The following is a 26498-nucleotide window of genomic DNA, read 5'->3' as shown; positions in this document are numbered from 1 at the left end:
GCCTGTGCACAGCAACGAAGACCCAACACAGCCAAAAATAAATAAATAAAATAAGTAAATTTATTTTTAAAAAAGCTTGTCAGTGACCCACCAATTATAATCCTAGGTGTATACCCAAGAGAAATGAAAACATATGCTCACAAAAGAATTTTCATGCCAATGTACACAATGACTATTATAACGGTCCCAAAAAAAAAAAAAAAAAGGGAAAAGCCCAACTGTTCTACTTTGGTGAACGGATAAGCAAATTATAGATATAGTATATCCACACAGTGGAATACTACTCAACAATAAAAAGGAGCAAACTACTGATAGATGCAAAAATGTAGATAAGCCTCAAAAGCATTATGCTAAGTGAAAGAAGACAGACACAAACTACACACTGAATGATTCCATTTATATGAAATTCTAGAAAAGGCAAAACTATACACACGCACTCACGTGCATGCGCACACACACATTGTGACAGAAAGCATGTCAGTGGTTTCCAGGGGACAGTGATAGAAATTAACTGCAAAGGGCATAAGAAAACTTTTTTGGAATGACAGATACATTTTATATCATTATTGTGCTGTTAATAACACCATGTTTACATTTGTCAAAGCTCATCAAGTTTTATACTTGAAATTGCTACATTTTATTATATATAGATTGCAGCTAAACAAAGAGGAAATAACAACAAAAGAAATATAAGCAAACACAAATTTGAGAACCATATATTTAGTGGCAAAAAAAAAAAAAGGGAAGAAAGAAAAAGAGAAAAGGCTCTAGAATACATATGCCATGTAATTTGGAGTCTGGTGCCTTATACTATAACCATGCTGCCTTCTTTTCCATGGGACACTAAAGATGTGCATGTGAGCACACATGCACACACACTCCCATGGGAGTATTAGACTTAATTCTTGGGAAGATAATCTAACTATATATATACACCCTGCGCTCGCCCACTTAAGGCAACATGACAAAATGAAAGCATCGAGTGGCTTCACTGTAAGGGATATAGTTGAAGTACTTTAAACTCTTAACAATAGATTACTTGGCACACATTTCACAACAGGCTGAGCCCCAAACAAATGGAATCACCAGCAGATTCATTTATTAATTCACTCTGAACAAAAATTTACAAAGAACTAATGCTGTCAGATATGGATAAATGATAAAAATCTGCAAAGTATTATAAGTTATCAATCTTAAAGAAATTAGGTCAATTAGTAGTTCATGAGCTATAGCTGAGCTAGAGACAAGGTAACACTAATGAAATAACTACAGAATGATAATATAGGTACATAATCAAATGCTAAATTTTGTCGTATTTATAAATGCTGTAAAAGTTCATTCAGGGTACGAATATCAACTGAGTGACTACTCTGTGCAGTGACTACTCTGGGGTTACAAAGGTAAGCAAAAGGAAGACAGGATAGTCCTTGCCCTTGTGGGGCAGGAAGGCAGGCTGACATTAATCAAATAAGCACACAGATTACCATGTAATTACACACTAAGCTAAACGCTATAAGGGAAAAAGGTTTTCTTTTTCTCTTTCCTTCTTCCTTCCTTCCTCCCTCCCTCCCTCTCTTTTTCTTTCTTTCTTTCCTTCCTTCCTTCTTTTTCTTTCTTTCTTTCTTTTTCCTTCTTTCTCTTTCTTTCTTTCCTTCCTTCTTTCTTTCTTCCCTTCCTTCCTGCCTTCCTCCCTCCCTCCCTTCCTTTCTTTCTCCTTTCTCCCTCCCTCCCTCCTTTTCTTTTTTTTTTAAAGAGCAAAACAGAATCCTACGCTCCTGTCTTAACTAATGCAGAGCACTCCTCCCTGGTGAGTCTCTTGCCCTGATATTTTTATAACTAAATCTCTACACCCCATTAACACCCAATCTTTCCTGATAGCACCAGTGTTACTTTAATGGGCAAGTCTTCTCTAACTCCTACAAAAATTAGAAGTCTCTCCTTTTTGCAGTGTGATAGAGAATAATAAAACAGTAAAATTTCTTGAGCACTTATTTTCTCATTTAATCATTACAACAACCATGAGATACAGTTATTATTATCCCCATTTTAAAGATGAGGAAACTGAAGCTTAGAACAAGAGAGAATTAGGTTACATCTCTAATTAGCTGCAAAGCCAGGAATCAAGCCTGGGTCTTTATAACACAAACACATTCTTTAATTACATTCTTTAAATATCTACCTTAAATTTGAATTGGAAACACTAGTATGAATTCATGACATATTTTCTTTCAGAAAAAAAAAAAGTATGTATTCCTAACTCTGTCTACTGCAAAGGCATGAAAACAATGACCAACTCAACAGCAAAGATCACCTCTTAACACTCAGGTTATGGGTTTCCACATACCATTTCCAAATACACAGAACCTGATATGATTCCAGGTCTGGGGCAAAAATGTACAAGATAAACTTAGAATAAGCTGTCAAACTACAAGGTAAGGAAGTTTCCAAAGCTTTTAAACCATAATTAATTTCTTTACCATCCCGTTCATTTCAGAAACTAAAAACTGCCCTCAGAATCCAATCTCTCTTTCTTCCTTCTCATCAAAACCCCTAAATTTTGGCTGGACACACGGCCGCCCAAGTAGAGATTATACTCTGCCTTGCAGTAAGTGCAGCCAGGTTCTGGTTGATGGACTCTGACTGGAACTGCCACATAGACGATTTAGGTCATGTTCACATTAGGAAGCTGCCTGCCCTCCACATTCTTCCCACAGGCTGAAATTCAGTTGTAGTACTGAACTAGGATGTGTTATAAAACCAGTGTCAAGCATTCAGGTAAAGCAGACAGATCAACAAAGGAGAAGGAACGTGGGGGCCTAGACAATAGCTTGGAGCAGAGCCACCCTACCTCCCAGACCACCAACCAGTTCTGTCTTTGATGGGAGAGAAAAAGAAACTTTCTCTTTAAGCCACTATTACTCTTGTCCCAATTACAGAAACTGAGCCAGTATCCTAAATCATATACCTTTCCAGAAGTTTTCACAATCCTTGAAAGTTGAACTAGATGCTTGTCAATTTGTTTTGCTTTGTTGCAGAAAATATGCATTCGAAGAGGCAATTTTTGTGCATTAAAGGCAGGGAAGCACACACTCTAATCAAACCAATGCTGAATGCCTTTGTTATTTAATAAATAGAACGCTGGCACCTCCAGGATCAAGTCCCATTCTAGTCCCATTACTCAGATTTGCTTGGATAATGTAGATGGGAAAAAAGCTTCAAATAAAGTTTTAACATTTTCAGTGGAACTGAGTATTTCTTAAACCTACTTCCTCAAATATAATACAGCGTTAGCTCTTACTCATAATGAACAAAAAAAAAAAAATCCATATAACTAGTATCAGGCCCTTACAGATTCATTTCAGTTTCCTCCTTCCCAATACATGCAGGAATAATTCTAAAACTCAAGATTTAGTCCTTCAACATCCTTTCTCTCCCTAAGATTCTACCCTTCAACAATCATAATCCTCAGTTATTTTTCTGTTTATTTCCAAGAACAGTTTAAAATCCAAGGATACCCAAACTGAAATTATCTGGTGGAGAAAAGATATGTGAAAGAAATCTGCCTATCCTAGAATTTGCTGCTTGGGATTAGAGAAGAACAACACACTCTATTATATCACGTTTATATTTCTGCCTAGTATGAGAGTTTTATTAAAAAGGATGTACTAAATGTCACTGAATTGTTCACTTTAAAATGATTAATTTTATGTTATGTGTATTTCACCTCAACAAAAAAATATAAAAACATTAGTAAAAGCCAAGCCCTTTACCAACCTAGCCAGAGAGAACAAAGAAAGAATAAAGACAAAGATGGAAGTAGGAGAGAAAAGTTAAATAATGATGATGATGATGATGATGATGACTGTAACGAATCAATTCATAAGTCTGACATTCAAAAAGAAAGAATAGAGACATAAGAAGGAAAAGATTGTCAAAGAAATAAGAACATTTCTGAAACTTAAAGGATATGAGTTCCCAAACTGAAAGGCCTGCCAGGAGCCCAACACAAAGTCTAGTGGCAGTAAGGTAAGTTAACAAGTAAAATAATGAACAAAAACTGGGATTACAGTGACAAGAAGAAAGCCCTAAAAGTGCAGAGAAGAAAGTAGAACTAAATGCCCAAAAGCTTCACAAGAGGTAGCATTTGACCAGTGTCTCAACAAATACTGAGTAGGTTTTGGGGAGTGAAAGGTGGAAAGAGACAGGAAACATTCCAAAATTATGGAACAGGCCCTAACAAATAAGAGTGTCATGTATTCAAGGAACAATGGGGTCAATTCATTGTTGGTGAAGCACTTAAAAGTAGTAAAAACCAAATAAATCATGGAAAGTTGGAATAAAATCATAAAGTGATTTTTATGCCCAGTTAGGGAGTACAGATATCCCAAGGGAGGAAATGAGGGGAAAACGGAGAACACCTAAGTAGCATCAAAACTCAATTAGAGGGCTTCCCTGGTGGCGCAGTGGTTGAGAGTCCGCCTGTCGATGCAGGGGACACGGGTTCATGCCCCGGTCAGGGAAAATCCCACATGCCATGGAGCGGCTAGGCCTGTGAGCCATGGCCGCTGAGCCTGCGCATCCGGAGTCTGTGCTCCGCAACGGGAGAGGCCACAACAGTGAGAGGCCCACGTACCGCAAAAAAAAACAAACAAAAAAAAACACCTCAATTAGAAAGATAAAGGCAGGTGGGGGTGGGCAAATGGGTGAAGGTGGTCAAAATGTACAAACTTCCAGTTATAAAACAGGTACATCATGGGGATGTCATGTAAAGCATAGTGACTACAGTTAACAATACTGTATTGGTATATTTGAAAGTTGCTAAGAGAACAGATCTTAAAAGTTCTCATCACAAGAAAAAAAATTTTTTCTATGTATAGTGATCAACGTTCACTAGAGTTACTATAGTGATATATATATGTATATATCTCAATATATAAACATAGAATCATTGTGTTGCATACCCGAAACTAATACAATGTTATATTTCGATTATATCTCAATTTTTCAAAAAATACATATATGTGTGTGTATGTGTGTGTATATATATATATATATATATATATGTACACATACATACATACATACACCCAAGAGCAGCATTGCTCAACACTTTTTACTTTGACACCATTTGAAGGCTCAAAAACTGAGGATCCTAAAGAGCTTTTATGTGGGTTATATCTACCTATTGATGTTTTCCATATTAAAAATTAAAAATAATAAAGTTTTTTTTTAAAAAGATACAGGTTAGCAAAACAAATCTTAGGAATCTGTTTATAGATGGAAATTTTTACAATACTGATGGATGAAGCCTGAGAATGAATGAAACTGCCCAAGAGGAGCAATGTCAAATAAAAAGGAAAAAAAATAAAAATAAATCTAAGATTAAACCAGTCACAAGTGTTAAAGCAACAAACAAATAAATTAAGACAAAGGATTAAAACAGAACAGAAAGCCAGAGGAAAGCCAGGAGAGTATAAATCCAGAAGCCAAGAGAAAACTTTATGAAAGAGCGTTCAATAGTACTGGCCAAACGTCATGAAAGAGAAAAACTTTAAACCAACGGTTGGATTTGGAAGATGAGGAAGACATTGCTGACCTCATTATGGGTAGAATCAGAAACTAGATTGTAATAGGTTAAGGAGTAAAAAAGAGGTAGGGAAGCGAAGGAGACAGCAGAAACAACTTCTAAATTTGCTGTGAAAGGAAATTAAGAAAGGCACTAGAGAGGGAAATAGATGTATGCAGGTAAAGATAGTTTTTCCATTTGTTTTATTTCATTTCTTTAGAATGGCTGAACCAGGGAGGTACTATCTAATTTCAGAACATATTCATCACCCAAAAAAGGAACCCCATACCCATTAGCATCTCATCTTATCCCCAACCCCTAGCAACCACTATTTCTGTTTCTGTGGAGTTGCTTGTTCTAGACATTTCAAATAAATGGAATCATGCAGTAAGTGGCCTTTTGTGTCTGACTTCTTTCACTTAGCATATTTTCAAAGTTCATCCACACTGCAGTGTATGTCAGAATTTCATTCCTTCTTAAGGGGATCAACACTCCATTTGTATGGATATACCACACTTGTTTATGCATTCATCAGCTGATGAACATTATATTGTTTCTACCTTTTGGCTATTATAAATAATGCTGATATGACATATTACGTGGTAATGTTTTCATTTCTCTTAGGTGCATACCAGTAGAATTCTGGGGTCACAGAATAACTGTGTAGAACTTCTCGAGGAACTGTCAAACTATTTTCCACAGCAGCTACATTACTTTACACTCCTACCAGCAATGAGAGTTCCAGTTTCTCTACCTTTTCATCAACATTTGCTTTATCCATCTTTTTTATTTTAGCCATTATAGTAGGTATGAAGTGGTATCTCATTGGTTTTGGTTTGCATTTCCATAATGGCTAATGACGGTGAACATCTTTTCATGTGCTTATTGGCCATTTGTATGTCTTCTGTGGAAAAATACCTTTTCAAATCTGTTGCCCTTTTTTTAGATTGGGTTGTCTTTTTATTTTTGTGTCATAAGAGTTCCTTGTATATTCTGGATACTAGGCCCTTATCAGATATGTGATTTGCAAATATTTCCTCCTGTTACTATCTCTTCCTCACAGTATCCTTTGAAGCACAAATGCTTTTAATTTTGATGAAGTCAAATTTATCTAATTTTCCTTTGGTTGCGTTTCTGGTGCCATGTCTAAGAAACCACTGCTTAACTAATCCAAGGTCATCAAAATTTACGCCTATGTTTTTTCTTTCAAGGGTTTTGGCTCTCACATTTAGGCTGCCCATCCATTTTGATTTCATTTTTGTACATGGTGTCAGGTAAGAGTCTAACCTCACTCTCTTGCATGTGGATATTCAGTTGTTCAGTACCTCTGCTTGAAAAGATTATTCTTTCCCCATTAAACTATCTTGTCGCCCTTTTAAAATCAATTGACCATAAATGTATGGTTTGTTTCTTGACTCTTGATTTTATCTATTGATCTATATGCCTGTCCTTATGCAGTACTGTACTGTTGGTGGTGGGGGTTTGTTTGTTTGTTTGTTTGTTTAAATCACACACTAGCATGTAAAGAGCAATGGACTTGAAGTAAAAATAAACACCAATGGTCAAGTCCCAGCTCTGGCTCTTACTTGGGAATTGGCTATACTACAAAACTCATTTTCCTTACTCTCGCAGAATTAGGAATTAAGTGAGATGTGAAATTACCTTGTAAACAATAAAAGGTAACACAATTAAGTTTTGCACATATTTTAATGATTAGGACTGAACGTCATAAATTTTGGCAGCCAGGAATAAAAGTAACATAGTAAGAACCTTTTAAAATCTGTTTCTAAAAAACAGTGCCTAGCACATAGTAGGCCCTCAATAAATATTTATTGAGTAAAATTAACTATTTTCCAATTGCTCTGTACTTTATTTTCTATAACTGTTAAGACTGAGGAAACAACTTATAAATTTTAAATCATCAAACTTCAGGTTTTTCCTTTAGCAATTATTTCCTTGGAGGAAAAAAAGGTGGGGGCGGGTAGTAAATTTCCCTTAGGCTACTTCTAGCTTTTTAATATTATCCAATATTCTACTTAAGAAGGTTCTCCTCATATGATATTTAATAAGGAAAGGAAAATTTAAAATATTAAAGTCAAAGTGAATTCTATAAAATTTAGTAACAACATGATTTATTTAGTTGGTAGTTCCTACAGTTAACTCTATAGTTACAATGTACACCCTTTAAGTTTAGGAGGAAAAAAACAAAACAAAACACCTTTTTTTGGTTCCAGCAGCTTAAGATCATTATTTGTTCAGAGTAAAGAGCAATTATTTGGGAATCAGCAATATGTTTTATCCAAAAAATTTCAAAAGTGAGGTCTTTAACAACTTTATTGAAATACAATTACCTACCATAAAATGCACCCATCTTGGGCTTCCCTGGTGGCGCAGTGGTTGGGAGTCCGCCTGCCGATGCAGGGGACGCGGGTTCATGCCCCGGTCCGGGAAGATCCCACATGCCGCGGAGCGGCTGGGCCCGTGAGCCATGGCTGCTGAGCCTGCGCGTCCGGAGCCTGGGCTCCGCAACGGGGGAGGCCACAGCAGTGAGAGGCCCGCGTACCGCAAAAAACAAAACAAACAAAAAAAAAAAACGCACCCATCTTAAAAAGTGTCCAATGCAAAGTATATCCAACCTCCTGGGATCAACCATCATGGAAAAGAATATTTAAAAACGACAATGTCTCTATGTGTATAAGTGAGACACTTTGCTGTACAGCAGATATTGGCACAGCATTGTAAATCAACTCTACTTCAATTAAAAAAAAAGTGCCCAATCCAATTATTTTTAGTAAATTTACAGAGTTGTACAACTACCACCACCATCCAGTTTTAGACCATTTCCAACACCCTGAAAAGATCACTTGTGCCCATTTGCAGTGAGTCCCCAGTCCATTCCCAGGCAACCACTAATCTATTTTATGGACATTCCATAAAATGTTGTAAAAACTGAAACACACAACATGTGGTCTTTTGCACCTAGCATAATGTTTTGGAGGTTCATCCACACTGTAGCATGTCAATAGTTCATTCATTTTCGTTGCTAAATAATATCCCAAGTTTCTTTATTTTATGTCTGGTATAAAACAACCCACAAAAACAATTTGTGTCCTCTTTTACAAAGAGGTTAAAAAAAAAAAAGTTACCAAAAATATTTATTCCTTGTATATTCCACACTACTGCCACTATCTTTCTAAAATTCAAATCTGATGGCTTTTTCCTCTGCTAAAATCTCAACAATTACCATCAACCTATAAGGCAAAGTTCAAGCTCCTTGGCAGAGCACACACTGTGAGCCATGTTGATCTGTCCAGTCTCATTCCTTATTGCTTCTTTCTTGAACACTCTGCCAGCAATCAGTTATGGAGGCATATATATATGGTTCTCCCATGCTCTCTTCTATCACCTATATGCCTTTGAACTCATCTACTTCACAAATTTGCATTAAGTTTTCAAGTCCAACTTAATACATCATTTCCCAGAGCCAGCCTCACTTTCTCAGCAGCTTGTGCTGTAATCAAATTACTTCTTACACCACGCCACAACTGTTTACCTATCTCTCTTACCAAACTCATCCCAGCACCTAACCTTATGTCTGAACATCACTGGTATTCAATAAGTATCTGTTCAATTAAACAATACATTCTGACTACTAATATTCTTCTGCTCACTTCAATAAGGAAGATCAACTGTACTCTAAAACTGATGGTGAAAGGATCTAACAGAAGTAGTATAACACAATTGCAAAGTCTAGGGCAGTGGTCTGCAAAACAGGGTATACTCCAGGGGTCAACAAACGATGGCCCTCCAGCCAAATCCAGCCCACAGCTTGTTTCAGTAAATGAAATTTTATTGAAAACAGCCATGCTCATTTGTTTAATATATTGTCTGTGGCTGTTTTTACCCTACAACAGCAGAGTTGAGTAGTTCCAACAGAAACCATATGGGCTGAAAAGCCTAAAATATTTACTATCTGGCCTTTAAAAAGAGTTTGTCAACCCGAAATACATCATGATGCATGGCGGGGGGAAAGAAAATATCAGAACTCCCTTTATATGAGTTTTTTCATCTCATCTTTTAAAATTCTTACTTTTGTATATGTTTTCTAATATTATTAATACATTAGTGAATATATAATTTCTAAATGTAAAAATGTACACAAATACATTGGGGATTGTGCATGCCCATATTATTTTTTTACTAATAGAAGTGACTCAATTAAAAAATTTTTAAACAAAAACCTAGTAAGTCTTATTATGATAGACAAGTTTTAGAGTTTATTGAAAATTTAGCAATCAAGATTATTAGATGAACAATTAGGTTCTGTAAGTACTTCAAAGGACAAGAGAAAGAGGCCTAGAATTAAATATTTTCCAAACCAAAATGCTCAAAACATCTCTAAAGAATCTTTTATGGGGTTAAAAATGTTACTCAAATGATGCAGGTAGTACTAATTCTTCAAGTTGAATGCAACCAAATATGTGTTACATAAATCCAAACTGCTTCAAAAGTGGCTGTTTCTTAAAAAAATCAGTGTAACAGACAAATCAAATGCCAATTTGCCCTTCCAAGCCCTGAAGCCCAAATGCCTGATATATAATCAATATATGATAACCATATAAACTAAGAGAATACTTCACTACATTTTTTTTAATCCATGGGTATTTAACATAATGCAATTTTGTAACTAAAGTGTTCCTTAGTTGTGATAGTAGGCTGTTTCCATTTACGACAACAGATACTAACCTAAGGTTCTGAAGGGCCCAGGAAATACCAAATTCCTCCCTTTACAGATCTTAAGGTTAGGAAGGTGGTTTCTAATAAGTCAAAAGTTGAGGTCTGATCACCATCCTCAACAAATTTATAAACTAAATTTACCAACTGAACCTGGATTTATCAGGTTAGGGTTGTCATTCTGTGTTGAATCATATTCTCCAACAAATAGTAACAGCCCCCAGAGAGAACTACACTCTACTCTGCTCACCTTTAAGGCTCTTTCTGAGGCCTTCCGAGATGACTAGCATCAGACTTTTGAGGAAGGCTAGCCATTAGACAAGGCTTTTCCCCACGATCTGACTGCTTGAAGTGACATCCAGGATCAGGTCGATCCTGTATCCAGGAATCATGACCCTCCCTGAGGCACCAGTCATCATGAGACAGTCAGTGCACTTTGGCACTTCTTGAAAACCACTGGACTGCTCCTTTAGCTGAAAGGAAAAAAAACATCAAAACCACAACAAACAAAACAAAGGGGGAAAAATCAGTAATTCAACCTGAAAAGACAGAGCGTGGGGAAAAATATACCAAAACAGCCTTGTCTAGATCAAAATGTAGCTTTGCCTTGATGTAAAGATCATAGTTTCAGTATCGTTCCAGTCAATGCACGTTTATTCCTAATACGCAAACATAAAGAACTGTAAATCTATTGTATTACAGCTGAAAAGAACAATTCAAGGTGGAAGTTATATAAAATAGCTATTTATGGAACACAGCTAAATAATATAATGAAGGTATTTATAAAAGACTAACAGCCTCAGGCTTAGGTGAGTGTGCTCCATCAGGAGACCAAGTACTCAGCTTTTTCATGCTCTCAAATTGTAATCTGACTTAGAGAGGCATGAAATACACCTAACATACTGACTTGATCTGAGTTTAATTGGCAGAAACTGCCAATGCAGTCAAAGCCCATCTTAAATTACATACTGCTGAACAGAAAAGGAATTAAGCTTCCATCCTCTTTAAATGACTTGACACTTCTACCCCCGACACACAATGCTCTTGTCCGAGCATTCTGACTATCAATGTTCATGCTTCTTTAAAATAAGCACTTGAAGATGTTTACATTATGGCCTTAAACAAAACAACTTAAAGATCTGATAAATAAATGATAAGATGACAACGATTATTTATTTAATCTGCTTCAAAATAAAAATTCTGTCAGAACCCAGAGATAAAATTCTGCTTACTTCTCTGTTTTTAAATACAAAATACTTTTCCTAAGACATAATGTTAAAGGGCAAGAAAAAGTCTTTAAGTTTACTGTTTAAAAAGTTGGCTCATAACTCCTTTAATACGTTTGTACCCTAAAGTTAATGATACTTGATCAAACAATTACTTTATATTCTTTTCTACTACTTATCCAATATCCCCATCTCAGTCACCACTACCAATAATATCCACACATAGATTCCCAAGTTGAAAACCTCAAAATACTACTAAAACCGTGGGTTTTGTTTTGTTTTTACTTGTCTGAGAATATGATTAAAGCTAGAGACTTCTGTCCCCCAGAAAACCGTGCATATATATCTAGACAATGTCTGGATAACATTTCAGGGAATTTACAGAACCCTCTGAAGCCCAAGCAGGGACCCTGGGTTCAGAACCCTGTCAGACACTTTGCTTTTTTCTTCTCCCTTACTGTCCTTGAGGACCTGCCTAGCGCACCTATGAAAACCTATGAATCTCTCAGACTTCTGCTTCCCTGTCCGGCGCTGGCTTAGTTTTAGCACACCCCATGTTTTTCCTGGGTTGTTGCATGTAGTCTGCTAATTCTTCCCAGTTTACCATCCTTCAAATCTATCTTCTTTCACGTTCTAGCAAAGTACGCTCACTAAAATGCAAATCTGATCGTGTGACTCATCTGCTTAATTATCTTCAATACCTCCTCTGCAAATGTTAACAGAACGATGTCCAGTCTCCTTAGGATGGTTTCATCTGGCCTCTACCTACACTTCAAGCATCCACTTCTCCTACCTACACTGACCATATTCCACTCATAGAATTTATAGCCTCCCAATATACTGTTCTCATGCCTTCATACTTATATATGTACACTGTTCCCTCTTCCTGAAATGTCACGGCTCAATTCCTTACTCATTCCTCAAAACTTAGCTTCTCTCATTATTTCTGCCACGAGATTTATCTTAGAGTGTTAAAAATGCTTATTTACTTTCCTATCTTGAAACACAATATGTTTTCTAGGGGGCAAAAGCCTTGCTTAATTCCATCTTTGTGTCCCCAGTACCTAGAATATAGCAGTACTAAATATAAATGTATGGTGTGCCACGATTCTTGTACACAACCAAAGTCACTATGCAGCACAAGAAAAATCATTGCTGAATTAATCTAAAATGTACTTTAAGCATTCAAAATTGGAACAATTCATTATGGAAGGGTATTTTAGCAGCAACTCTCTAGAAAGCAAAAATTAAGCGTAACTATCACCAATTCTATGTATATATAAACTTAAAAAAAAAGAATGCTAGTTATGAACATCCAAATCAGGAATTAAAGCGTAGTAAGGGTAAGAGAAAACTACGTAGTCCTTTCGATAAAAACTCCTAAGACAGATATAGCAAGCACATGACAGATAATATGAATTAATTACTCCCCCTTTTTTACCCTCTTCTCCTCTACCCTATTCTCATTCTCAGGGTCTAAGAGTCCTCTTCAACACAGCATACCATATGCAGTAACTAAAGACTGACTGCAGTTGATATAGAAGTTAGTATCTGAGGGCTATCCAATAAGTGATTCTAAGTCATATCAAACACAATAAAAAAAAAATTCACAGAAGACCTATTTCATATCCCTTGGACACCCAATTCCCAAGTTTAACAATTCTAAAGGTCAAGAATTAATTTTTATCTTAAACAAAACATACTGCTGTTACTCCAATAAAGATGTAAAAAAAAAATAACATATTGCTGGCCATGTACATCAAAAACAGTTTTATCTTGTTTTGTTAAAGCTGTTTATTTTCACAAGTATGTTTTGTAGTTTTAAAATATATATATATTTGTAGTTATGTTCTAAAACTATGGTTTCTAGCTATAGTTGATTCTGATGCATAGTTTCTGTGTATCAAAATCAACTTGGACCCATCCAAAAATACAGATTCCCAGGTTCCTGCCCAAATCAATGGAAGCAAAATTTCCAGAATTAGAGCTGAGGCATGTATATTTTATAAAACACTTAGGTGATTCTGATGCAGTCATTTGAAAACTACTTTTCTTAATATCAGTAGTTTATATATGTAAGAGCTAGAATCAGAAGAATAATAGAAACATCTCTAAATGAAATTTTTCTTACATGTGTAGCATCTCTTATTGCTTATTGGTTCTGACAGGCTAATAAATGCAGGGTGAAATTGCTTCACCCTCTGAAATAAAAACTATTTTGATATATCTTAACACGGAATTCTAGATAACAGTTGAGTAACTGTAGCCATACAGCTTCACTAAAGAATGATCAGCCAGCATTTCCTCTTAATTATTCTATTACAGTGTCTGTCTAGAGGCAATCCTTAAGAGTTTTTCTTTCCACATGACCTTGAAAAAAGGTTCTTTCAAAAAGAGTACTGCAAATGTGGACTGCTGAAAATTCACTACAGGTATTAAATTGAAATATACCATCAACTTCTTTTAATTATGCATTTTTATTATAATTACATATTTTCAAATAATAATAATTGTAGATATTATACATTTCTATAGCACACCAGAAGTAAGGGGTTGAGAGAACACAGCCAAAAATATGGGTAAAAAAGAAAATGCAGGGCTTCCCTGGTGGTGCAGTGGTTGAGAATCTGCCTGCTAATGCAGGGGACACGGGTTTGAGCCCTGGTCTGGGAAGATCCCACATGCTGCGGAGCAACTGGGCCCGTGAGCCACAATTACTGAGCCTGTGCGTCTGGAGCCTGTGCTCCGCAACAAGAGAGGCCGCGATAGTGAGAGGCCCGTGCATCGCGATGAAGAGTGGCCTCCGCTTGCCACAACTAGAAAAAGCCCTCGCACAGAAACGAAGACCCAACACAGCCATAAATAAATAAATAAATAAATTTAAATCATATGGGCTTCTAAGAAGACCTCTGCTTAAAAAGAAAAAAAAAGAAAATGCAAATGATCTATATCCAACAAACTCTTAATAAATGTTCTTGGAAAGTTGAATTGATAGAGACTAACATATTTATATAGTAATGTTACACATATGTTTAGAACATTTGAATCACAAATCAGTAAGACAGGAGCTAACCTTGATAATGAAAACTCAGAAACGAATTTACACACAGATCTGTTTAATACAGTCTATCATACTACAATGACGTCCCTCAAGATTCCTTAGACGTCTTTTTGAAAAAGAAAAAAATAAAGACAAAATTCCCCAAAATTCTAAGTGTACTGGGAAACAACAATTTTAAATGTGTTTAAAAATCTTTGTAGACACAATTAAAATAGCTTTGACAGCTTACGGCACATATTTTTGGTGACTTTAGTGAAATACAAATATTTTATGGTGGTGGGGAGATGGGATATCTGAATTATTTCAGATAGTAGAAACAGATTTTAAAATTCTGGATTGTTTTTTAATCAGTATATATCATGAAGAGTTAAATACAAACTGTAATTACAGATCCTAATTACAGATTATCTTTACAAAAGATAAAACCATTAAACATTGCCCAGAATGATCCAGAAAAATCACTAATACCAGTCCACATCTCAAAGACTGATGGGACTTCTGCATCAACTTTTGAGAACTGACAAGTTGAAAGATAAGACCCCAAACTATAGCCACTTGAACACACAGTTGAGGTTACTCAGACATTTCTCTTTCTACAAACACGTGCACTTTCTGAACATCTTCCAAGAGGTTATGAAGGTAGCTGTCCTAGTTTGTCTTAAAAAGCTGGGAAAGCTCATAAGGCAAAAATTTTAATGCCAAAAGCCAACAGGATTTTTATGACTGCAACTATCTTCTCTAAAATGTTAGCCTCCAGGGCAATCATAACTGATCAAGAGATGCAGAAAGAGTCTTCAGCAAATCTCAATATTTGAAAGATAACACTACTATTAGCACTTTCAAGGAAGAGAAAACTAACTGCTACATGATCCTGGAATGTCATTCATCACCAAGAAGGTACTGGCAGGATTTCTTCCGACTACTTTATTGAGCAATATAGTTAGCCATGTGTTCCTGGAATCATAGCACAGAATAGTTTTCCACTGCAAAAGAGTACCAGAGAAGATCTTTGCAAGCAATAAAAACCAGAAAAAAATTTTTTTTCTGTAACTCCAATTAAAATTTAGTGATTCTACCAAAACATTTGATACGTTAGTAACATAACATGATAAATGGTATTATGAGTATATGACCACAAGTATGTTTATCAACACCAAAGATAAAAAAAAACCCACCAAAGATGACTATTATGGCAATAAGAAATATAAATTTCTTGTGTATCAGAATTCAAAGTCCCATCTAACTCAGAGCTCATAAGTGAAAATACGGCAACCAACCAGTTTTACCAAATAGCTACATTTAAAAAGAAAAAAAGTCAAAAAATACACACATACTCTTCCATCACAAGCAGTCATCAAAAGTCCTACAGAGTTATCCAAAAAACACTACACTAGAAACACACTCATGAACAATTCCGACAATGGCCTGGACTTTTATTAAATAAGGCCAAAAAAGATCATTAGAATTATAAATTAAGGTAAAATGATTTTATACAGCTCAGGATTTTTGTCCATAATATACACTGTTTCTCTTGTAATTGCTAACATACTGCTAAATGATGAACCGTCACAGAGGAAATGCTATCCCTACATTATTTTGACAAACAAGTTATAAGTAATTAGATCATTCTGGCCTGTACAAATTTAGCCAGGTCAGGAGGCAGTATGGCACCAAGTTTTTCCATTAACTATTTTCTACACTCAAAACAACTTTGTACCAGGTTTCTCTATAACTTTCACAGATATAATCTATGAGCCACATCCTATACCAAATCATCCACAAGATCCTTGCATTTAATCAACATTAAAATGACTATAAAAATTCACATTACACAGGATTTGACATATGTACAAGATAGGTAATATTAACCCTCCCCTCCCTCTTTAGCACTCCCATACACCTAGTAGGCATCTCTAGTTTATCATTCATAAAACCACTTAATAGGCTATCCTCCCCCATAAGACTGTGAACTTAAGAACCAGAAATCCACCCTATTCATCTCTGTTATCTTCACTGACTAGAAATGCCCAGGTCATAATAGTCATTCAAGGGACACTGAGTGAATAAGAACATAATACCTACGTCACAAATGTATAGAAAACGGAAGCAGACAAACAGGAAATCAGGTAAATAGAAGGTAAATTTCCAGAACGTACAATAATAGAATCAAACACAAAGACTGCAGATAGCATCAGGGAAAAGGCACTGGGTCTTGAGGGGCTGGGATATCTTTAGAATTTAGAACAATTCTAATCCAGAATTTGGCAATAATAAATGTTATAACCTTCAGCAAATCACTTTGCCTCCCTGGATCTCAATTTCCTCATTTGTAAAATAAAAAGTAATACTAGATGAGCTCCATGTTTCCTTATATGCCATAAGGATGATTTCAAAGCAGCAGGAAAACTTATTCCTGAAAAATAGCACGGGCAGAACAGATAAAATACACTATGTGAGATAATATAACTCGTAAGCAAAGGGTATTGTATGGGTGGGATGCACAACTCCATAAACAGTAACAGGTCACATTAATAGCAGTCACAGGTAATCAAGAATTATACACATACCTAATGTGGAAATCATCAACACAATCACTCATTCAATAAATCTTTAAAAAGAATCAAGTTCTGCCAAAGGCAAACGTTAAGAGAACTGAAGAGAAAGAGGCAAAGGGAACATTCTGCTTGTTATCTCCTAGTAGAAATTACAATATAGATCACATGTACCACACACATGCAAACACACACATACACACACAAACACAAAAGCAAACAAAAAAGCACCTTTATGCTTTTTATAAATTGATAATTCTCCTCAAAATGAATAACATAATTTAATTACTTGGACTAGAAGAGACCAGCATTCCAGCAATCCCACTACTGTGCATATACCCAGAGAAAACCGTAATTCAAAAACACACATGCACCCCAATGTTCAATGCAGCAACCTAAATGCCCATCGACAGACAAATGGATAAAGAAGATGTGGTACGTATATACAACGGAGTATTACTCAGCCATAAAAAGGAATGAAATTGGGTTATTTTTAGAGACGTGGATGGACCTAGAGACTGTCATACAGAGTGAAGTAAGTCAGAAAGAGAAAAACAAATACCATATATTAACACATATATGTGGAATCTAGAAAAATGTTACAGATGAACCGGTTTGCAAGGCAGAAATTGAGACACAGACGTAGAGAACAAACATATGGGCACCAAGGGGGGGAAAGTGGGGGGGGGGGGTGGATGAATTGGGAGACTGGGATTGACATATATATATACTAATATGTATAAAATAGGTAACTAATAAGAACCTGCTGTATAAATAAATAAAATAAAATTTTTTAAAAATTAAGTTTCCACAATATACACATATAGGGTACATCCTCTGGCCCACAAAATGAGTCTTGTTGGAACATTAAGAAACAAACATGCCGATGATCGAAGAAACTCCTAAATTTGAAACCCAACACAACTCAGAGACCTACGTTCCAACCGCATATCCAAAATAAACCTTTGCCTTATAACAAATGACTTCCACCTCAGATAAGAAGTAGCAGTGATAAATTTTGATCTTGATGACTACCAGACTCAATACAACAGTATTTATAATCAATATTTTTAAAATATAAGCTCTGTTCTCAGAACTATGCTAAATATTGTAGAAGATATAAGAGAACTAAAAGGTAAGCTCCTGGCCCACAGGAAAGTCTTCCCAACTTTACTAGCAAGGAGTTTTAGATTATTATAAACACATAGGTCTATTTCTCCAGTATCTTTCCCAAGGACCTAGGAAGAAAGGTGAGCAATTCCAACATCCATGTATATTTCAAGATATTTTTTTAAAGCTAGAGGAGGTCCTACAAAACAAATATTACAAACAAACCAGATCCAGATATATGGGAACAAAATATACTGTACCCCAAAGGGCATTTCTACAAAGGTGGTAAGACCAGAGCACCTTGAATGGATAATCTCACACGTAGGAACATAAATATAAATATTAATGTAAATATAAATGAGAAATACCTTTGAAGTCATCATAACTACAAAACTAAATCATTAGTATTTCTGACCTGATTGATATCTCAATCTTTCTCTCAGTCAAATTTTTCAAAAGGAAGGTAAAGTGGGAAAAATCAGTTTGAGAGCTTCAAATTTAAAGTTAAGCAACATATTGATTGTTCATGTATATAATCAATGTCTATCTGTTCCTGATAGCGGCAGGATATAATTGGCTATACACATAAACTATGTTTAGGAAAGCCCCAAAATCCATTAAGGTCAGCTATGGAGTGTTCCAAGGCTACTAATTATGTATAGACTATAAATTATTGAATTATGAATTTTAATCTACCTAAATTTTTCAACTGTTTCTCTATGAATTATATCCTAAACTCCCTTCAACGTCAACTGCTCAAACAAAATAATTCTGGCTCTTTTCCCCTCAAGTCAAGATCAGGCAATAACAATTCTTTACTAGTTCCAATGCTTCATGATAGAACAATACAGTTGTTCTTTTCATTACAGCCTACCAAGCACTTTCATATACATTATTTCATTTCAGTCTTCCAACAGCCCTATGAGGTAAGGCAAGAATTATCACCTTTATTTCACGAACAAGGATAGAAATTTAGGGAAGCTAGGTAACTGATAACAAACTTCACTGCTAGAAAGTAGTTGAACAATGACTAGAACCCACGTGTCCTGACTCCATATCCAATTTGCATTCCACGATGTCACACAAGTGAAAGTATTTCTAAAAATTATTGAACTTAAAGACTACACTCTTCCTACTTAATCAAACCGTGTGTAAATACAGTGAGAATTAAAATTAAGATTCTAAATCAAATGCAAGCAGTAAAGAGAGTAGCCTAAACCATCTCCTTTCTACAACAACCTATTTTAATAAACGAAATGTTCAAAAGCAATGTTCAGGGACTTCCCTGGTGGTCCAGTGGTAAAGAATCTGCCCTGCAATGCAGGGGACACAGGTTCAATCCCTGGTCAGGGAACTAAGATCCCACATGCTGAGGGGCAACTAAGCCCATGTGCCACAACTACTGAGCTCATGCACTTCAACTAGAGCCTGCGTGCCGCAAACTACAGAGCCCACGCGCCCTGGAGCCTGTGCACCACAACTAGAGAAGAGAAAACCCACACGCCACAACTCGAGAGAAGCCTGCACACCACAACAAAGAGCCCACGCGCCGCAACGAAAGATCCCGCATGCCTCAACAACAAAAAAAAGAGCAGTTCAAATACTAAACTAAAAACAGCTTAAAGTTAAAATAAACCTCTTGCACTCACCCTATCACATCACACACAACCAACTCTGTACAATGCATGCTAGTAGAGAATACGTGAAGTTAGCTGTAAATTATTTATATGGCATTTGACTTAGAATTAAAATACCCAAACACCTTCACTTTTCCTAGTTTTAACCTCCTCTTGGCTTGGCTGTACTCTAGTCTAGGAGTCTCCATAGTGCAGTACATATGACAAACCACTAAAATATGGAAAGAAATTATTAGAATGCTGTCTCCATTTTTTTAGCCTGAAAATAAGAATTCATTTTACTAAATTTAATGTATGAACTGACACTTGTGACCCTCACATAAACTCAAAAATACATATATAATTGAGATGGGTGGTAGGCTCCAAAATTTTTCACAGAAGGGATTCCTATTCAAGAAAATTTAGAGGCCATTGCTACAAACAACAGAGAAAGTAAATGAGTTCTAGGAGCCAGATGACTCTAGATTGCATCAAATAAAGAGCGAACCTACTTAAGGTTTCAATATCCTACAATGTACACATAAATAAAGATTTTTCAACTGCATTTGCATAATCCATGCTGATATAAACATAACTTACCTCATCCTGGACTCCACTGGTAGTAGTCAACTTGCTCCCATCAGTAATTGTAATAATTATTGCTGGCTCCAAAAAAAAAGGGTTTCTTCCCTAAAGTCAAAAAAACACATTGATCGTATTAAGGTCTAGAGATCAGCTTAATTTTTCTGAGTAAAAAGTCAATTTTCAGAACAGTATATAAATCCCCCTTTCTTGTTTTTAAATTTTATTTATAGCACATACCTTTTGTACATTTTTTTAAAAGGTTTAGAAGGAAATGTAAACTAAACAGAGGTTAACCTTGAAAGGTTAGAATTAGAAAGAGGAAAAAATGGATTTCTCACTTCTTTCTACATTTTTGTATTGTATTAATTTTTACAGTGAGCATCTATATTTATGTAACTAAAAGTATTTAATTACTTAAAAGGGACCCTACATTTCAATTCTAGTGATTTGACATATCTAGATATTACAAATTAAAATAATAGGTAATTTTCTTTAGAAACTTCTTAAAGAGGAAGGCAAAATACTAGGTGATCCTTTACCAAGTAATCTATGTCTTTAATCAAAGTATCTAACCAAGTGACTAGGTATGGAAGGGCTCTAAGAGCTGGTTCCAAAGAAACACTAGGCCTACCCTGAGCTTAGCAAAATTTAAGAACAGTCCAATGTGAAAAGTTAAAAGTAAGAAGGATGGCTACTTAAAGAAATTGCTTGGCGAGAGGAGTAAAAAAATAACAGCAGCAGAGGCAATGGAACACAGTGGCACAGAGCTCTTAAATGCTCTATAGTTAAGGTGAAATAACTTCAATAACTTCCATTCAAATCTCTGGCCAAGTCACTCTATGAGTACTATGATCAATTCTAGGTGACACATTTTGTTAGGGACTCAGATAAACATAAGCTTATCTTTTACATATAAATGACTCTCATTTGAGATACTGAAGCAGATTCTGTATAACTCTTTAAGACAAAACCATGACCAGAGGGTAGAAGTTTCAAGAAGGTAAACCCTAAGCTGGAAATCAAAGGTATCAAATTCTCTGCTACTAACAGTGTTCAAGAAAGGACAGAACAAAGTTGTGTTGCATATGATGTAAAACAGCACACTTTAATGGGCATATGAATCACTTGGTGATCTTAATAAAATGCAGGCTCTGCTTCAGTAAGTCTGGGACAAAGACTAAGGTTTCACATTTCTAACAAGACTGCAGGCTAGGAGACGCTAATGTTCACTGACCATACATAGAATAGCAAGAATGTAGAAGGGTTATATGCATGTAATATCTTGTGGTTCTGTAACATTTTCCTTACATGTATATAACTCTCAATCATTAGCAGATTACAGTACATACTCCGTATTTGTTGAATGAGTTTACCAACACTTTTCACATACGGTTAACTGTGATTATAATCTAATCATAAAGTGGGAGCAGGGGGATATCTGGTATATTAAATTTCTTGATCAAGTCAAGAAAGTGTATGTAGGTGGCATATACAGTTTTCAAACTGGTGTCCAAGAAACAATGGTTCCAGGTAGAGAAAACTTCCTCTGCTCGTATAAAATTAAAATACGTTGGATACAACCTTTTAAGCTCTCAAATGCACAGTCGCATTCAAATGTTACTAGAACCTTGCAGGAGAAAGACAAGAATTTCCCTTCCCTTCCTCCTCTACAACATTCATGGCAGATGGAACACATTTTGGGAGACATTACATTACACACCATTCACCCCCAACATAAACAATAAATTCTCATAATGCAGATCTTCTCTTTAATCGAGAAACAGGCAATGTTCATATCCCCAACCTCTGAGCTTTGACTGGCTCCCTCAAGAAGAATGCTTTTCCTTTTCCCTGCCCACAACCCATCCAATTCCTAATCATTTTTTAGGGCCCAGTTTAAGTCTTCCTCTTCTGCCTTGAAACTTTCCCTGATTACTCTGGCCTTGAATAATTCAGCCCTTTCCCTCTCCAAATTTTAATAGTGGTAGTTTTCAAACTTAAGTAAATAAAAGTATAAATATAACATTTCCTCAAATAAAATTGGATTTGGAGTGCTTTCTTAGAGTACATTTTGAATCCCGCTTCCCCACAGCATTTATCCTCTCCTTCTCATATTTTCAATTTAAATATACAACACCTCACACAACAACATATATGTCATTAACACTACTGAACTCTACACTTAAAAATGGTTAAGGTGGTAAATTTTGTTATGCGTTTTTACTGCACTTCTTAAAAAATACACCATTTTGTACTGTTTGCTATTGTTTCCTGTTTGAATACACTGAAGGCAAGGATCATGTCATAATTCTTCCTCAGCACTGAGCACAAAATATCTAAGCACTGGACAGTTAAATACTGATTCACTGATTATAGCCTAACATAGACCTGCCCAAGTTCACAGAGCCACTCGGAATTACTCAAACTTCAACAAGCTTCAAAATATATAGATGTTACTTACCTTTACCTCAATATAAATGAGTGCTTCCCAAACTTAACATATAACAATTTGCTAGGCTACAAGGGTACACCACCTCCTTCCTACATATGTCCAACCGTCCATTGTCCATTCATTCATGTTTGTCATTCAAACATTTACTGAGGGGGCTTCCCTGGTGGCACAGTGGTTGAGAGTCCGCCTGCCAATGCAGGGGACGCGGGTTCGTGCCCCGGTCCGGGAGGATCCCACATGCCGCGGAGCCGCTGGGCCCGTGAGCCGTGGCCGCTGAGCCTGCGCGTCCGGAGCCTGTGCTCCACAAGGGGAGAGGCCACAACAGTGAGAGGCCCTCGTACCACAAAAAAAAAAAAAAAAACATTTACTGAGTGGCTACCATACATAGGAATTGTGTTAAGTGCATGATACATAATCACTACTCTCACACATCATAAACGATGTACCTATAATAACTCTCCTCTCCTGGTCTCTACAAATACCATTTTAGCTCAAAAATTAGCAAAGGGAGATAAAGAAAATCAAGAAGTCCTAGTATCTTCGAAACTACTGTACCTCGCTTTCACTCTTAAGCTAAAACTACTTTGGCTGACATGCAAATCTGTTAATGCCACTAGAGCATGGACTAAATACTTGCAAAAGTATCTCTGTATCACCTTTACTTTTTAACCTAAATCAAAGTCATACTTTCTGATCAAAAGTTGGACACCCATCTATTCTTATTTCTGTGTAAGCATGATCAGAATTATCCGCCGAAGGATTGGTCATATTTATAATTAAATGACAATGGTCTACAGTTATTAAGAACTTTACGGATGATGATGTCCACCCAAAAGCTAATATGTACTTTCTAAAGAACCACAATGTCTAAAAGTCAAGTTCAAATGTATTCAAATTTAGCAAGAAGTCTGAGTTATTAAAATTTAAGCTAGGGGCTTCCCTGGTGGTGCAGTGGTTGAGAGTCCGCCTGCCGATGCAGGGGACACGGGTTCATGCCCCGGTCTGGGAAGATCCCACATGCCGTGGAGTGGCTGGGCCCGTGAGCCATGGCCGTTGAGCCTGCGCGTCTGGAGCCTATGCTCAGCAAAGGGAGAGGCCACAGCAGTGAGAGGCCCATGTACCGCAAAAAAAAAAAAAAAAAAAAAAAAAATTAAGCTAAATTCAAACACTAAAATCAAAGTTACTTTTTGCTTGACAACAAAGCTTTCAATTGATACTTTACTAGAGTCTTATACACATGATACTCCTCAGAGTCTATGCCTGGAATTACTGTAATAACCAGGTACTTAATAATAACAATAAAGCACTTATATTTATCTCATCTGACCCTAAAAACTTGGTGAGGTAAAATGTTCAGGGAGATTAAACAATATAACCCTCAGTCACACAGTTGTAACTGGCAATGCCAGAACATGATTCCAACTCTAAATCGCATGGTCTTTCTACAGCATCTGAAGGTCCCACTGGTAGCAGCTAAATTCTCTTGAATACAATTCTACACCAACCTGGGTTGTGCCACAGTCACACAACAATGAATGTTATTACAAGTAGTTTGGTTTACTATATTCTATCTGCAGTAAAATTAACTACGTACAGTAGGACTATTCCATTACTTGGTTTCCTGTTGCTCTGTGATGTCTTACCTACCATTTATTCTATATATAAATCAATATACCACCTCCCAGCAAAAACATAGTAAAACAAAATGCTATATAGATAGATATCACTTACTTTTGAAAACTATATAACTTCAATCAATTTTCACTTTACATACAAACAAAAAAATAAATATTAAGTTTTTAATGACTTTAAATTTTGGAAAATACAGGTAAAGATCAAAGGCAGAGAAAAGTAAAGAAGAATATGGTTATCCTCATTTCATCTGTTTAGTCACTTAACCCTACTGTGCCTAAGATCCCTTCCTTTCTAAGGTGAAAGAGTTTAGTCAAGAATCACAATAAGAAAAGCAATAGTGTTAGTTATGATAAAAATTACAATAATGAGGGACTTCCCTGGTGGTCCAATGGTAAAGAATCCTCCTTACAATGCGGGGGGACTTGGGTTCCATCCCTGGTCGGGGAAACTAAGATTCCACATGCCATGCGGCAACTAAGCCCACGCACCAGAACTACTGAGCTCGTGCGCCTCAACTAGAAAGCCCACGTCCTGCAAAACTACAGAGCCCACGCACTCTGGAACCTGTGCACCACAACTATAGAGCCCACGCACCCTGTAGCCTACACGCCACAACTAGAGAAGAGAAAACCCGCACGCCACAAGTAGAGAGAAGCCTGCGCACCACAACAGAGTCTGCGTGCCGCAAGGAAAGATCCCAGGTGCCTCATCGAAGATGCCACATGCTGCAACAAAGACCCGACACAGCCAAAACTAAACAAAAATTTTTTTAAATTAAAATAATGATTTAACAAACGTAATTTATACACAAAAGGAGGGATTTTTTTCTTCAGGGAAAAGTTATCCCAACCTCTATATAAAGCTGATTGTCTTAGCATTTACCTAAGCATAAATTTTTAAATCACTTGCAGCAAGTGAGCAGACCATGTTGCACCATGAAGCTTCTCATGTATAGTTTTAGGCTGCTCTTCCTCCGCCTTTGGTAGTACACTTACTCTTGGCAGAAGTGCATAAGTAACTGGCATCTTTCTCTGACATTCTCTTTTATCCAGCAAACTAAAATACATTTTTGGTTGTCTGCCAGTATCACAAGATTATTTTTTTTCACGTTTTACAAAAAATAATTTAACATTTCAAAAGTCTAAAGTTATGATTTAATCAGTGTAATATAATGTTTTTAGCTATTCAGGGCCAAGCCTCTGCAGTTTAGTAATTCTCAAATCTTTATATTTAAAAGTCACTACTTTCCATTTTTATTCTTAATAAGTTTGTTTACGAAGTCACTCAATTTGGGGACAGTTCATATTAGAATTTGCCTTAAAATTCACCTTGGTCATAAAGCTAGACTTTATCTTAGTTAAGAGTTGAAAAGAAAAAAAATTTAAGCTCTGCTACAACAAAGGCAGCCAGTAGAGGGACTAAAAGTTTACTTTTGCCATTAGCAAAACTAAACTCAGATGTTTTACTCGCACCGGTTTTTGGCATAAAGAAATCTAGACATGTAACAAAAACTACAGTGCAAAGTATAATACTCTACCTCTAGAGATATTTACTAATGGAAATCTTGTCATTTAGAAAATTTGGTTTTAATATCGGTCAAAAGTCTCAGGTAAAAGAGTTTTGTTAAAGACAAATACAAAAACTTTTACTTCACATAAGTTCTCTCAATAATTTAACAGTATTCTGATGTTAAACGAATTAAGGCATAAAATCTCAATAAGAAAATTTAAAGAATATAATTAAAGTAAGTAGGTCTTATCCACTAAAACCTATTTCATTTTTGCAAAGGAAATGCTTTTGAAAATGTTAAAACAAGTTATTTAGCAAAAATAGTTTTGAAAACATAAAATTAAGGCTAATTTACCTTCAAATATAAACTAACCTGGTTCTCAGAATCAGCAGTTTTAGTTTTACCCAAGAAATTTAAAATGTCGGGGGAAGAGGCACAGGAATTTTACTGT

The 26498-nt window shown here is 36.1% G+C and overlaps 1 protein-coding gene across 1 annotated transcript in view; it reads right to left on the bottom strand.

Annotated features, from left to right (window-relative positions):
* INTS6 (integrator complex subunit 6) overlaps window positions 1-26498 on the bottom strand; it is an 88124-nt gene that overhangs the window by 43175 nt on the left and 18451 nt on the right. Inside the window, exon 4 of the mRNA XM_065895890.1 lies at window positions 20466-20555. Coding sequence (XP_065751962.1) covers window positions 20466-20555 — 90 coding nt within the window. The remainder of the gene's footprint in view (window positions 1-20465; window positions 20556-26498) is intronic.

Source organism: Phocoena phocoena, chromosome 18, assembly GCF_963924675.1.
Source record: "Phocoena phocoena chromosome 18, mPhoPho1.1, whole genome shotgun sequence".
NCBI lineage: Eukaryota > Metazoa > Chordata > Mammalia > Artiodactyla > Phocoenidae > Phocoena > Phocoena phocoena.
Note: the sequence above shows the minus strand (reverse complement) of the source record. Positions and strands in the feature narration are given on the sequence as shown.